Raw genomic sequence first — 14,594 nt, forward strand, 5'->3', positions numbered from 1 at the left:
GGGGTGGTGCATTGTGGCTGGAGCACATGCAGGGAGTCCTTTGCAAGCTTAATCTGACATGGGAAGACAATATAGAAGACAGCCAACTCCAAAGTTTTCCAAAGCTGCACTCAAGGCCTTGATGGAACAGGTGCAAAGGAGGCCTATGCCCGCAGTAGACCAAGAAGCCATCCAGGCACATGCTCAGAAGACAGTGGGTTGAGGCAGTCATGGAGGTTAATGCAAGAGGTCAAGCTTTGAGGACCTGGATATGCACCATACTATGACTCATATATTAAATATCAATTAGGATTCATAGCAGCCATTTATATCTTATATATCTTGCACCTTCACACATTTAGCTGCAACAAGCCTTACACCCAAGTCTCAAACCTCGCACACATTTTCAGCCAAATTTAATTACTGATACAAGCTAACAATATCAACTCATCGTATGGACTCCGGGGGTTAACACCCGGATTCCAAATTGACGGATTGGAGCTAACATAAAACTACTTGATCCATCTATTTGGCTAAATAGGAACAGAAGGCCATTCAGCCCCTCAAGCATGTACCAGATTCGATTAGGCCATAGCTGATCCCTATCTTAATGTCATAATCCCTAACACTCTTGCACCCAGACAAAAACATTAAACTTATGGTTTACAACCAATGAGAACATGAGCAGAACATAACAGTGCAGCTGAAATAGGCAAAACCCTATTTAGAGAATCATAGCATGAAATAGCACAGGAGGAGGCCATTTGACCCATAGTGCCTATGCTGGAAAGGTTATCAACTGAAAATTTGGGCTGGATTTTCACAACCCTCATATCTCCCATGTATCCTCCATAGCCACTCACCCAGTAACTACATGGCAGACCTCGGAGTATTTTTGAAATTACATTTAAAAAATAAACTTCTAACAATCTGAAAGGAGTTGTCATATTCAAAGAGACTTTGTTCTGAAAAAAAACCCTCATCCATCAAACCCACTCAAAAAGATGTAAATCCCTTCATGTGGCCAATCTATTGTAAAAACAAACACTTATCCACTTTCAGCATCAAAGTCAGATAATCTTTTCATAGCTTCTTAAAGCAGTCAATCTAAATGTGAAAACAGCCCCCTGCTGGGACAAATGGTTCTGGAGCTTTTAAAACTCAGCCAAGCATTTATAATAATCCCAGGTATCAAAACAAATCCTTGGAAATGTCAACAGTGAAGTTCACCAAAACAGCAGATGGCCATTTTTTAAAAGCTGCAACTGCTGTTTCATTTCCATTTCAAAGCAGGTTGCCTGTGAGTTGATGTAGTACGGCAGTGCTTAGATTTTTTTTTTAAACTTTCAAGAGCAGCATCATTTTTTTCCAAAGCTAACACTAAATTTTAGACATTTAAATCTCAGTCCAAAACACAACAGGCAAGTTTCCCAGCACATTTTTCTACAGTTCTGAATGCATTATGGCACTTGATCCATTGGGAAAAGTACTGTAATGCATGTCAACACTTACACAATGGTGGTCAACGTAATGGTCAACTTACCTTTGCAGAACAGAGCCCTATAATTAATCACTGCAGTAAAAACACATCTATGTTACAATACTGCCTCTAATTCTGGTAACTGGGGGGAAAAAATCTATATTTCGAAGGTAGTCAATGAACGAATTCCAGAAACAAGTGAATTTTTTGGTTCCCCACCTGATCATGACCCTCTGAGGTTCCGTGACCACATCTCACAAAACAGGCCAGACTCCATAAAAATAGCAGAGGATTCAAAATGCCCACCTGCCCAAACGAGTAGGCAGAGGCAGGATTGTTGAGTATAGGCTCAGTACCTGCATTCTTATGCCAGTGCCAAAAATAGCCCACACTGGAATAGGCGCAAAAATCCCAGATTTGAGTCCCACCTTCCACTTTTATGTCCTCTCACCTCCATTCTGACATGGACAAAGGCATGAAAATCTGGGCCATAACTCTGTTTCTCTCTCCATAGATGCTGCTTAACTTGCTGAGTGCTTCTAGCACTTGCTGCTTTTAAAAAGAAACTCTATCAAAGATCTATAATAAAATATTGCTGTAAATGAACTAACGTTAAATCTTAGGACTTTGCTCCATTGTAATTTGCTTCACTATTGTTATATTGAAAAACAAAAGAGGTAATGGGTATATCTGACAAAATGGCATAGAACACAATTATATGAGACATACAGAAATCTTTCATTCTATAGTTTCAAATACAGGTAAAAGGGTGATGATCAGATTTTTCAATAAATTGAATGTTAACTATGTAAGGGTTGGATGCTCTGTTATTAAATGATTATATTTTAATTTTGTTTTGCTGCTATGGTGATCCCAACATAACCTGACTATAACCCAAGTCAATTTTTTGCTGTTTAAGATCAATCAGTTTTTATATCCCAACAATATCCCATGGTTATCAAATCATCATCATGGAAATCATGAAAATATGCTGTACTATGTATAAACTATTTCTGTGATAGCACTGTATAACCAATCTTATTTCTTCTGTTTCCATCTTAATGCAAACCAGATTGTCGAACCTGACTCAAACAAACTTAACAGCAACTAAACTTTTGTCTCAAAGTTTATTAGACAAACACATAAGTGTTAACATCTGCCACTCCAATAATAAATTATGTTTCTGCATTCTATCGATACTCCTGAATATTTATTTTTCATGTACTGAATAGTGAATTAGATAACACTGAGACATATAAACTAGGAGCATCTCAGATTTGACCTCTCATCTATGTGGAATTGGCTGATCTGAGGCAGATTAACAGTATCAATCGAGCTTTTGGTCTTAACATTTCCTGTAGTAGCTTCCTCCATAAATGGAAAAAAAACATAATGCATAAGTATTATCCATTGTTTAAAATATTACACACTTACCCTGGCACAGGTCCTCCTCTGTCAAGATTATAAATTTGTCTTGGGTTGAGGAGATATTGAAATTTTCGGAGAACTCTATCAAAAAGAGTACAACGGAAATTATTCTTAATTTTCAAGAAACAAAGCATTTTGCATGCAATCTATATATTTCATCCTAGGTACAACACCAACTTTTATTCGTGTAGCACCTTTAACATAAAAAGTTCCAGAGCACTTCATAGGAGCATTATAAAGCAATATTTGACATCAAGCCACATATTAGGGCAGATGTCCAAAAGCTGGGTCACAGAAGTAGGTTTTACAGAGCATCTTAAAGGAGGAAAGAGAGGTAGTGAGGCAGGGGCTTTGGGGTAGAGAATTCCAGAGCTTAGGGCCTAGACAGCTAAAGGCTCAGTCGTCAATGTCAGAGTCATAACCGCACAGGAGGCGGCAAATCAACCCATCAAAACTATGCTGATTCTCTGTAAAGCAATCCAGTCAGTCCCATTCCCTCACTCTTTTCCCCATTGCCCTGCAAATTTATTTCCCACAAGTGCCTATCCAATTTCCTTTTGAAATTGCTAATTGTAGCCAAAGAGTTCTAGGTCATTAACACACTGCGATAAAAAATTCCTCTTCACTTCCTCATTGCATCTCTTGCCCAAAGTTTTAGATCTGTGTCCCCTAGCCCTTGCACAATCAGCTGAGAACAGCTTTCCTTTGCTGACCTTATCTAATCCTGTCATAATCTTGTACACTTTTATCAAATCGCTCTTCAAACTCCCTTGCTCCTCAACCTTAACTAACCTTGCAGCTAAGTTCCCTCATCCCTGGAACTATTCTGGTAAATCTCCTCTGCACCCTCCAAAGAACCTTGCATCCTTCCTAAAGTGTGGTGATCAGAACTCACAATACACTAGATGTGGCTTAATCAGAGCTTTATAATATATATCATATATATCTATATGTTTCAGAAAAGTAAGAGTCTGAGCATTGACCCTTGGGAACACTACCAGCTACCATCATCTAGTCTGAAAACATCCCCACTACCCCCCATCCCCAACGCCCTGGGAGAATGCAAGCAGTGCTGACAGAGTTTGCTTTTCAGGCTCCCTGCATGGTGACCACCTCACCTGGTGCTGGTTGAATATAAGTGAGGGTGGGGTGAGGCCCTTGAATGGGCATTAATTGCCTACTTCAGTAACTCAGTTGACAGCAGGGCACCTTCCCACCCCAGACTTAACCAGGGCCTCTAATGGGTCCTCACACAACACCCACCCCTCCTGATTAAATGCCACCCTCCCCGCCTCCAAACTCAGGGGAGGGAATTTATATTCCATCTAAGTATTGTAAACCTGTCTTTGAACTCCTCACAGTTCTTCTTAGTCTGCTCTTAACTAATATGGGTACTACTTCCTTCTCTAGCACTACCCAACACACTCCTTAATGCACCTCATTCCTCTGTTTTATTTCTATAAGCTGGTGTGCACCCCCCTGCAATTTAGTTCAATTCCCTCCCCAACCACACGAGTGAACCACCCCATGAAGACATTGGTCCCAGTCATTTTGAGATGCAACTGTCTCTTTTGATGAAGTGCTCCCGTCCCAGAACCTGTTCCAATGCACCAAGAATCTGAAGTCCTCCCCCCTGCACCATGCCTCAAGCCACGCATCAATTCCTCCCATACCCCATTTTCTTATTTTTAATTTTCGTTAACACACAGCACTGGGAATAATCCAGAGATTATCACCTTCGATGTCCTATTTTTTAACTTCCTCCCTAGCTCCTGAAAGTCTGAGCATAGAACCTCAATACCTGAGCTCTCCATGTTGTTGGTACCGAATTGTGGGCGGATTAAAATCGGGATGCTGAAGGGGCCGGATTTAGATAAGCATAACTACCTTGGAGGCTTTGGGGCTGGAGGAGATTACAGAGGTAAGGAAGAGAGAGGGGATTGAGGGATTTGAAAACAAGAATGATAAAATTGTGTGTTGCTTAACCAGGAGCCAACATTGTTCAGTAAGCACAGGTGATAGGTGAACAGGACTTTGGCCCAAATTTTCGCCATGACAAAGCCTCACTGTCATTGCGAAAATCCCTAAAATGGCCAAAAATTCTAAGACCCGCCCCAGATCCGGAATTTCCCATCTTTGCAGGGGCACAAATGGAGTCAGACTGGGGTTCACACATGCGGGATTCGAGGAGGAAGCTGGCCATTTAAATCACCAGGTACCTCCAATGACGTGGAATTTTGGAAGAACAAATGTGTGGAATCCAGAGTTTGCAGATTAGAACAGGTAAGATTCTTAATGATAGCCAGGGAAACCCTTTGGAGAGGTAAGGTATCCCTTTAGATAGGGTCCCGGGACACTTTTGGGAGAGGTAAGGCACCCTTTGGGATAGTTAAAAGTGAACTTTTTATGCACAAACTCATTGGAACTGCACAGCTGTCAAGGGACAGCCCAGCTGTCCAGCAAATGTCCAGGAGCTGCCCAGCTGTCCAGGGATTTTTTGTTTACTTGTTCATGGGATGTGGGCGTCGTTGGCTAGGTCAGCATTTATTGCCCAACCCTAACTGCCCTTGAACGGGGTGGCTTGCTAGGCCATTTCAGTGAGCATTTAAGCTGTGGGTCTGAAGTCACACATATGCCAGACCAGGTAAGGGCAGCAGGTTTCCTTCCCTAAATGACATTGGTGAACCAGATGGATTTTTACGATAATCAACAATGGTTTCATGGTCTTCATTAGACTTTTAATTCCAGATTTTTATTGATTTCAAATTCTACCATCTGCCGTGATGGGATTCGAACCCAGGTCGCTGGAGCATTATGCTGGGTCTCTGGATTACCTGTCCAGTTACACCACTACCCCACCACCACCCCACATGACCAGCTGTCAAACCTGTCAAAGATATCCAAGAAGCCTCAAATCTGTTAAAGTTGTCAAAGATATCCAGGAAGTCTCAAAGCTGTCAACGTTGTCCAGGAAGTGCCCAACCTGTCAAGGAACTATCCAAGGATACTAGTTGGCTTGGGGGGAAATGGTGGTGGGGCATGCATTGGTATGAGTTGGCACTAAGTTGGCACAGGGTGTGAGGGGCCATGGGGAGTGGGTAGAGGGGCACTAAGTTGGTATGGGCATATGTAGGGCATGGGTGGGGCATTGGGAGTTTGTGAGATTGGGGGGGGGGCGCAGTGTGGGGTGGAAGCTGAAGGGGTGTTTTTGTTTTATTATTATTTTTTATTTATTTCAAGACAGTGCAGGGCCACCCACCCTGACTTCTATTTTACCTCACTCCCTCAACTGAAAATTGCACCTGCAGTGATCATTTTTAAAGGTTGGGTTAACTGAGCCGGGAAATCTCCCAACTCAGCGAATCCGACCCGGGGACGAGAAGCTGGGCCTCTGTGAGTAAGGATATAGGCAGCAGAGTTTTGACTAATGGCAGAATTTCAAAAGGCAGAATGTAGGAGATTGGTTGGGAGTGGGTTGCTGAAGTCTAGAGGTAGGAAAGGCGGAGATGAGGATTTCAGCAGGTACATGAGTGGTGAATCTATGGAATTCATTCCCACAGAAGGCTTTGGAGGCCAGGTCATTGAGTGTATTTAAGACTGAGATAGATAGATTCTTGATTGGTAAGGAGATCAAAGGTTACGGGGAGAAGGCGGGAGAATGGGGTTGAGAAACTTATCAGCCATGACTGAATGGCGGAGCAGACGTGATGGGCCGAATGGCTTAATTTCTGCTCCTATGTCTTATGGTCTTATGAGCTGAGGCAGGTGTTGAGTTGGGTGATGTTTGCTTTCAGTCTTGCTTCAGATGCAATGCTCTCACCTGAATCAGAGGATTGTGGATTTAAGACTTAATTCAAATACGGCCGAATACTGCTGAAATGCTCACCTGCCCTTTTCCTACTGGGTATTCAAAGTTAAAATCAGAGCTCTAGCATCTGAAATTGAAGCCTGGATTTTGCAGTCAGTGTCAAATGAATGGCACTAGCCATTAACTATACCTACACTTGTTCACATACTATGGATTTTTGCACTGGAAACTGCACCAATTAGAAATCCAAAACTGCACAGTGCTCTTAACAGGGGATCTGAGGCTTCTGTGAACACACCAAGCAACTGCATATCTCCTTAACCAATCAGACTGAAGAATCTTTAATGAGACCTGCAGAATCTAGATCAAGAAGTGTAATTTAGAATATTTAATTCAATGCCAAATCATGTGCAGAAAGCAAAATAAAGACAGGGAAAAAAAAGGCGGGATTAAGAGAGAGATAAAAGAAACAAAGAAAAATAAAACTTTTTATTTAAATTCTTTAAAATCTTCAACAGTAACTAAAATCTGAAGGGATGACATGCCAGACTTCCAAAAGCAAATTTCCAGTGCCAGAGTGTGTTTGTTAGTAATTAACACATATCATGCAGTTAAAATTAATTTAGACTGGAATGGACAAGCCCTAGCATTTTCTGTCAGGTTTAATGGGTATTTATCATGTAAGCAGCCTCCACTTCACATCGCTGCTCATGTTTCAATGCTGAGTCTCTCAATGAGACAGTTATTGCGAAGTTTCTGGAGTAGCAGGGCAACTCAAGATAGCACCTCCCTGACTTCCACATTTAAATGTACACGTGTGGTTGCTAGAAGCTGTTTGATTTACTCTAATAATGGCTAACACTGATAACTTCACAGTTATTCTTACTGCAAAACACAGGCCATTATGTATTCATCAAAAATCATTTGGAGACACTTTCCTGTAGTTAAGCTGAAATGACTGCTTTTACTAGCTATAGAAAAATGTTGTAAGTGTGCAGTAAGGTTAAATTATTTATTTCTACTATTTTACGATCTATTATGTTGCTTCTATATCAAAAGTGGAAGGTCAGATTTTCATCGAACTGTGAACTAATCTCAAAAACATTATTCTGTTTAGCTGCAAAGTGGATGGAGGAAATTTTTCCGTGCAGAGTGTTTTATTATGTCAAAGAGATTTTCCTTTATGTAGTACTTCACAGGAGTTACCAGATATTATGAACCACAAACAAAATTATGTTTCACCAGGGCACAAAGGCTCTTCTAATCTGATATTTTTCTCATTTACCTTTCCCCTTGTCTTCCACCACTTTTGGGATTCACAAACACGAGAAGTGGATGTGTTCCAGGCACTGATGTAATCTGTAAAATAAATGTCCTAATAAATATGAAGTTCTGATAACAAACATGCACTGTATCAGTTTGTCAAGTGGGTGCCATTTAACTTTGGGTATATTCATATTTCCAAAAGTAATAAACTTTTATTATGATTAACCACTTCTGGCTAGAGACTTCATCCCCAGTGCTCACTGAGTTATAGAAGATATTCTGCTCTTTGATCATAACTATAACCATATGTTGTGAACATAGCCATTGAAAATAAATGCAATTAAAGATTAAAAACACATTAAAACAATGTTGATGAGTGTATAGCATTCACAAGTTGTCAGAGGTAATTGTGCAATATTTTCCATAAATTTCCTACTTTATGGGTAGAATCTTCAGCTCAGCGAGTGGGGGCGGGGCCCGCTCGCTGAGGCATAAAGTGATGCGGGGTGACGTTGGGCGTGCGTCCCGACATCACCGTGCGTCATTCAGATTTTCAGTTCAACGGGTGTGCAGCCAACTCGGCCAATTAAGGCCTATTAACAATCAATTAAAACATTGACCTGAGCTACCTGCCCAACATTAAGGTTGGCAGGCAGGCGAAGATCCCCAGCGGCCTTCGCATTTATCATGGAACCTCATCCACAGGCGGGATGAGGTTTCATGAACGTTTTTAAAGTGTTGGAAGAATTTGTATTAACATTCATGGACATGTCCCAACTCATGTAACAGTTTCACGAGGGGACGTGTCCTTAAAATTTTTTTCTCCCTTTAATCTTTGTTTTATAGGTAAAACTAATCGCCCTGAGGCAGCTCTGTGCCTCAAGGAGATTTCTGTGCTCTTTCATGCACATGCCTCCAGAGCTCAGCGCTTCCGGGCGCACTTCACACTGGGTGGGCCTTAATTGGTGCCCAGCCGATCAGGGGCGCCGATCAGCTGCACGCCCGCCTGCGCTCACTCCTGCACAACTCCCCCCAGATGGGGAGAAAATTCTCCCCTATATTGTGGAAAGTAAAGCTGAACAACAAAGAATATGAATGTGACTCATAGTGAACACTAAACAAGGCTTAACTAAAAGCTGCCACTCATCATAACAGCATTTGCAGCACAGAAACAGGTCATTCAATCCAACATGTCCAAACCATTAAGATAAAAACAAAATACTGCGGATGCTGGAAATCTGAAACTAAAACAGGAAATGCTGGAAAAACTCAGCAGGTCTAACAGCATCTGTGGACAGAGAAGAAAATAGAGTTAACGTTTCGAGTCCTTACGATTCCGCTCTGAAGAGTCATAAGGACTCAAACGTTAGCTGTTTTTTTTCTCTCCACAGATGCTGTTAGACCAGCTGAGTTTTTCCAGCATTTTCTGTTTCTATGTCCAAGCCATTGTTTATGCTCCACATGAGCTCCTCCCAACCTTCCTCAGCTAACCCTAATCAACAGCCCTTCTATTACTTTCTCCCTCATGTGATTTTTTAGCTTCCCCTTAAATACATCTATGCTAATTGCTTCAGTTACTCCTAGGGTAGTGGGTTTCACATTCTTATCACTCTCTGGGTAAAGAGGTTTCTCCTGAGTTCACTATTGGATTATTAGTGACTCCCTTACATTTTTGATCACTAGTTTTGGTCTCCACCTCAAATGGAAATATCTTCTCCACGTCATTGACGTATCAACCCTTTCATAATCTTAAAAGTTTGATCAGAACTGGTTGTGCCTCTAGCCAGCCTGTTCCAATTCAGCTACAATACTGGCATCTACTTGAAAAGTGGAAAATTGCCCAATAAGTCTTGTCCACAAAAGCAGGACAAATCCCATCCGAGCAATTACTGCTCTATTAGTCTACTCTCAATCATCAGAAAAGCGGCATCAACAGCACTAGCAAGTGGCACTTGCTCACTAATAACTTGCTGAATGATGTCCTGCCAGGATTGCTTGGCGCCAGGCCTCAGTACACCACATGGAAGGCAAAAATTCAAGGCGGCAGTTCACTGCCACCTTCTTGAGGGCATTTAGGGATTGGTAATAAATGCTGTTCTTGTCAGCAACATCCATAACCCACGAATGAACAAGAAAAGGCCACTCCTCAGTTTTCTCTTTTCGAGAGAAAAGAAACTCAAGTTGTTCAATCTTTCCTGATACGTATAATCTCTAAGCATCATCACAGTAAATCTATTTGACATTGTCTCCTTTTCATAAAACGAAGACCAGAGCTGTTCAAAGTACTCCCAAGTGTGGCCTAACCAAGGTTCTAACGAAGGTTAACATAACTTCTCTGCTTTTCAATTCTCTTCCCCTACAAAGGAGCCTGAGTGTTTTGCTTGCCTTGTTATGTCCTTATTAACCTGGCTCACTACTAGGGTGAAATTTTACAGTGCCGCCGAAGTCAATGGGCTTTTGAACGGTTTGCCACATTTTACGGTCCCACCCTAGCCGCGACAGTGCTGTAAAATTCCACCCTAAGTGATTTGTTTATCTGTCCCTCTGCTCCCAACTCTATTTAGACAAAGGAGTATGTGGTCTCCTTATTCTTACCAGCAAAATGCTCTGCCTCACACTTATCTATACTGAAGTTCATTTGCCACTTACACGCCCACTATTTAAATTTATTAAGGTTTTCCTATATTTTGCCACAGCACTCCTTTGTAAAACAATGCCCCCGATTAGGTGTACAATAATGCACAACTTTCAAAATTGTGCTTTTGATTGCTGAGTCTAAATTGTTTATGCAAATAGTGAACAACATGGTACCAGAACCAATTCTTGTGAACACCACTTTCCACATTTTGCGAGTCTGATTAATTACTTTTAGCCCTGACTCTGTTTGTAGACAGTTTGCTATGCATTCTTGTGAAAGGTCACAACTTTGCTTCTTTCTCTCCGCATGCTGCCAGGCATTAGATTTCCCATAATTTCTGTTAGTATAACCATTCTCTTACTTGAACCCAACTCCACCTGATCTGATCTTAGCCATGAATCTACTGTGTGGTTTCTTTAAAGACCTTGTGAAAATCCAACTACTTTATATCTGCTGCATTCCTCTTGTCTACTCTTTCTGCTATCTTTAAACAATTCAAAAAGATTGGTCGAGTATAACCTTCCTTATTGAAATCATGCTGACTATTCTTTATTCCATTTTCAGTTTCTAGATGCTTTTCTATTGCATATTTGATTAAGGATTCCATTATCTTTACACTTGCCAACATTAAGCTAATTAATCTATGGTACCCTGACTTGTTCTAGCTCCTTTTCAAAAAATACAGATATCACAATAACTGTCTTTCAGTCCTCTGGCACTATTCCCTCCCCTAATAACGTTTTCCTTCTTTTAATATATGCAGATGCAATCAACCCAGACAGGGATTTTAGCCACTCTATATTCGATTAGTTTATAAATCATCTTCCCCTTTTCTATCTTAAAGTCTTTATACACTTAATTATGTCTTCTCTTAATATCACACCCATTATGTTAATCTCCCCAGTAAACAGTTTGGTCAAGTAATAATTTAATACTTCTGCCATTCCACTGTTATTACTTATGAGTTCATCGTGTGCATCCCTTAGTGGCCCTTTCCCTATCATGACTTCTCTTTTGTAATTTGTGTGCCTGCAGAATATTTTCCTCCTAGCTGAGACCCGCAAAATATTTACAGTCAAATTAGGAACTTTATTGCAATAGTATCTCTTTAAATACAGGATTTCTAGCTATTCTTTCACCAAAGACTTCAACAGAATCCAAACTTCTCACTCTGGAAAAAATTATAGACAACTGGCAATGCGTAGAACAGGCCTAGAAATAAAAATACAAGTTTTGTCATAGAAGTTCCAGGTAAGAAAAGGTTTAAAGTTGGTGAATTTGTTTGTATAGCCAAGGCACCCCACTAGGGCAGAGGTAAGGCCACCCCCAAACCCCACCTCCTCAGGTGAGGTAAGGACACCCTTTGGGATTGTCAAAAGTAAACACGATTTGAACTGTCAAACGGTCAAGCTGTCAAAGAACGGTCAAGGAACTGTCAATCAACTGTTAAAATATAAAATATGAAGAGCGGCAAAGGGTGGTGGGTGGGGGGGGCAACATGGGTTGGCATGAGTTGGCACTAAGTTGCCATGGGGAGTCATAGCGAGTATGAGAGGCCATGGTGGTTGGGTTTGGGGTCATGGGTTGGCAGAGGGGGTACAAGTGTGGTGGAGGCAGGTTCAATGAGGCATTCAAGAGGGCATTGGATGATTATTTGCAAAGAAATAACGTGCATGGGTATGGGTAAAAGGCAGGGGAATGACACTAAATCAATGCTCATTTGGAGAGCTGGTGCAGACACGATGGATCAAATGGCCTCCTTTAGCGCTGTAACAGTTCTGTGAAAGTCTAATTGGGAACCATTTTCTCCAGAATGTTAAAGGCAAGTTTACATCTGAGGGGTTCAATATTATTTGAGGAATAAATACTCTGGAGTAAATTTTATGGCCCCGTGCTGCCATATCTGAAGGTGGGGGGTGGGGTCATGTAAAATAAAGCAGGTGGCAATCCCGCTGCCTTCCCGTCCACACCTGACCTGACCCTCATATTAGATAGGGAGGGGGTAAGACATCAGGCAGTATGCTTTTCCTTAGGGCTATTGAGGCCCTCAAGTGGACAATTAGCTGCCAATTAAGGGCTTTATTCTGCCTCCATCACTATTTTTTGGTGGCACACTAAAGGAAGGTTGGCAGCCTGGCAGCTTTGACAGCGCAAGCTGCTGCCAACCAGTAAGTGGAGAGGGGGAATATCTCCTTTTGGGGGTCCTTTGCCCATTGTGGCCACCTCCCCAAGATGGTAACCCACCCCCATCCCTTCCCCCTGGCCTCTCTAACCTGACCTCCTATTCCCCTTCCCCCTGCTCACTGGCCTCTCCCAGCTGTTCCCGCCCAAAATCCCCGGACTAGTCCAGGAGACATTTTCACATCTTCATAGAGAGTGGTTATGTCCCAACAGCGGCCACTTCTGGGACCACAGAGCTGCCAGCCAAACAGATTGGTCAGCAGCTCTCTATGGTGGGATTTTCTGTCCCCGAAGGGTTGAGGTCCAATTACTAATACTAATTAAGGCTGCCCCCAAAGTAAATTGTTGTAGGGCAACTAGGTTTCAATTTGGCGAGGTGGCGAATGACTTTTAGCTCAGGGGGAGAATAATCCATGCTGCTGAAAAGTCCACTTCTTTTTTTCCTTGAAATTTGCCTATTATAATTCCATCAGCTATCATTGGAGAGAACAGCTTCCTAACAACCAATCTTGTTCCATGAGAAAGGCTTTGTTTAGGATTCAAGTTTCGTAGCAATATTATAACTGTTCCTTCCTTGAGTCTAAGTTTGTGCGGTTGGAGTTGGACTGTGTACAAACTCTGGAGAGTTTAGACTGTTATCCCCTTCATGTACAGAATCATTGTTAACGTATTGTTTTAATTCACCTGACAGCTTTTCTAAAACTTTTTCATTCAAATCTAACTCGCCTTCATTTTTAGCATAGAGAATAGCTTGCGAATAATCAGTTGCCTCAAATAATTGTCCCAGCCATTTTGTCATTCTTCACCAATTTCTTAATCTCATCCAGTCCTCCTATTCCAACCCTGTGCCATCACCATCCCATTGCTCCCATCAATCCCATCTCATCCCTCACAGAAACAATCGCTGCAGCCAAGTTAACTTTGTTGTTGGGCTCCCCTTACCATCCACTTGTTTTTGTTCTCTTCCAACACCCATCATCACCCACACATGCGTCATGCGCTCTCATCCATACACTCTATGAGCCTCTGCCTGTGCCAGGTGCTGCCAACCAAATAAACCCACCAGCAGATACACTCCTTAAGAAGACCAATCAAAATGGTTTGGACACACAAGAACTGAATAATAATTCAGATATCTTTTTATAGTCTTTGATAATTTAATTTTGTAGTTTCTCATTGCCTTCCAAATTACTTTGTTAGATTGTTTCCAAACTTTTTGTATTACATTTTGTCATCCTCTCCTTTTTTCCTACATACTTACTGTATGCCTTCATTTTTACTCTCAGATTAGCTCTTATTTCTTCATTCATCCAGGATATTTCATTATTGGCTACTTTATTTTTGCTTTTAATGGGGCATATTTCTCCTGGACTCTATTGCTCAAGGTTTTAAATGTTGCATTTCGTTGCTTCTCAGTAAATGTTTTCAGTTTATTTCCCCTGAATCCATTCTCATCCCCATAAAATCCAACTTCTTTCAAATTTAAAAATTCTTCATCACACTTATGTCCCTTTCAATGTTTATCTTAAACCAATTGTGATGTGATCACTATTGCCAATATTTTCCCCTACTCCTACTTGTTCTGGTTCATTTCCCATTACTAGATCCAGTAATGCTCCCTTACATGTTGGTAATACAGAAGTCCTGCACACATTGTAAAACTCCATTCCCTGCAATCCTATCTCTACCTCTTCTTGCTAGTTTATTTTGGAGCACAACAATCATGGGAGATTTTATGTACTTGATTCATTTCACATATTTGTTTACATGTTTCTCCCACACCTCCTTTTGACCCACAGGTGGTTTGTAGTCTA

At 41.4% G+C, this 14,594-nt stretch overlaps 1 protein-coding gene across 9 annotated transcripts in view; it reads right to left on the reverse strand.

Annotated features, from left to right (window-relative positions):
- LOC121284866 (diacylglycerol kinase beta) overlaps positions 1 to 14,594 on the reverse strand; it is a 695,944-nt gene that overhangs the window by 263,438 nt on the left and 417,912 nt on the right. For all 9 annotated transcript variants that reach the window (XM_041200699.1, XM_041200700.1, XM_041200703.1 and 6 more), the window contains 2 exons: positions 7,981 to 8,054; positions 2,894 to 2,968 (listed from right to left, as the gene is read on the reverse strand). In XM_041200699.1, coding sequence (XP_041056633.1) covers positions 2,894 to 2,968; positions 7,981 to 8,054 — 149 coding nt within the window. The remainder of the gene's footprint in view (positions 1 to 2,893; positions 2,969 to 7,980; positions 8,055 to 14,594) is intronic.

This window comes from Carcharodon carcharias, chromosome 12, assembly GCF_017639515.1.
Source record: "Carcharodon carcharias isolate sCarCar2 chromosome 12, sCarCar2.pri, whole genome shotgun sequence".
In the NCBI taxonomy this organism is placed as follows: domain Eukaryota; kingdom Metazoa; phylum Chordata; class Chondrichthyes; order Lamniformes; family Lamnidae; genus Carcharodon; species Carcharodon carcharias.